This window comes from Pyrus communis, chromosome 7 (assembly GCF_041283825.1).
Source record: "Pyrus communis isolate YQ-2024b chromosome 7, ASM4128382v1, whole genome shotgun sequence".
NCBI classification, from domain to species: domain Eukaryota; kingdom Viridiplantae; phylum Streptophyta; class Magnoliopsida; order Rosales; family Rosaceae; genus Pyrus; species Pyrus communis.
Window position 1 is genome coordinate 715,290 of NC_142571.1, and position 1,268 is coordinate 716,557.

The window sequence follows — 1,268 nt, forward strand, 5'->3', positions numbered from 1 at the left end:
TTGGTTTAACTTAATAAATAATTTCATATATTGTGATAAGTTAATAAGCATTTAATTTTCTAGCATAGGTCAGTTGAAGCAACTATTAGCTTCAATTAAGGTAAATAAAAACTATTTTTCTCTAAAACATAAGTCAATAACACTTGCTTAAATTTCTATTCATTGACCACTTCTTGAAAAAACATAGGTCAACAACACTTGCAAAAGTTCCTATTCATTGACCGCTCCTTAAAAACACAAAATCTTAATTGATTCAAATTGTAATTGCATTTTACTCAATATTTGGGTAATTTTATCAATAAATCTTCAAACAAAAAAGAGTATTGCCACGCTAATAATTTATTTGTATTATCTTTCTAATATCGGTAGGGTAACTACCACATTTGAGTTCTATCTCTATTAAGAATATAGTACAAATGGTATTAATAGATAATATAAATAAAATGAGCATAAATGGTTTACTACTTAAAGTGGGTACAAATTTCCTTGTTAAGAAAATGATGGAAACTATATATAATTAACAAAATCAGATACAAACTCCACTACTTGCGACACACCCCAGATAACAATTCGTGTATTATATAAAGTGGGGACAAATTGCCTTGTTAAGAAAATGATAGAAACTATATATTATTAACACAATCAGATACCATCTCCACTACTTGGGCACACCCCAGATACCAACTAATACACCTCCAAATCCAAAACAAACACATCTCTAAATCGCCGCCCTTTCCACCTCACAATATTTAGCATTAATCATTTTCTACAAGCAATTAAAAAAATGAAAAAAATTGCACCCTTGTTCTTCTTCTACATGGTTGAGGTAATTAAGCCAAAACCAACATGCCTGTCGACGCTGACGAAATATATGATGCCGCTGGAGTCTGCATTGGTGTCATCGCCATAATCATACTCATATACTGGATCTCTTACTGCAAGCGGAGACAATCTCCGGTTGACCCGTCGGACCATGACGAGAGCTCCGCAACCATAGAACAAGGGCTTGATGAAGCTACAATATGCAGCTACCCGAAACTACCCTATTCCGAGGCCAAGCTTCAAATGGTTGGTTCAGTTTCATCACCTTCTTGCTGTTCTATATGCTTGGCAGATTTTGATGACACAGATACATTGAGAAGTGTGCCTAACTGTGGCCATTTTTTTCACCAAATTTGTGTGGATAAATGGTTGCAGCTCCACCCCACTTGCCCGATCTGCAGAACGTCGCCTCTGGATCCATCTGTGGGATCGATGAATACTTCTGA

At 35.3% G+C, this 1,268-nt stretch overlaps 1 protein-coding gene across 1 annotated transcript; it reads left to right on the top strand.

The window, feature by feature from the left end:
- Positions 1 to 846: 846 nt before the first annotated feature.
- On the top strand, positions 847 to 1,268 carry LOC137733492 (RING-H2 finger protein ATL70-like). The gene is made up of 2 exons (XM_088697186.1): positions 847 to 1,141; positions 1,198 to 1,268. The coding sequence occupies exons 1-2, from the start codon at positions 847 to 849 to the stop codon at positions 1,266 to 1,268; spliced, it is 366 nt and encodes a 121-aa protein (XP_088553312.1).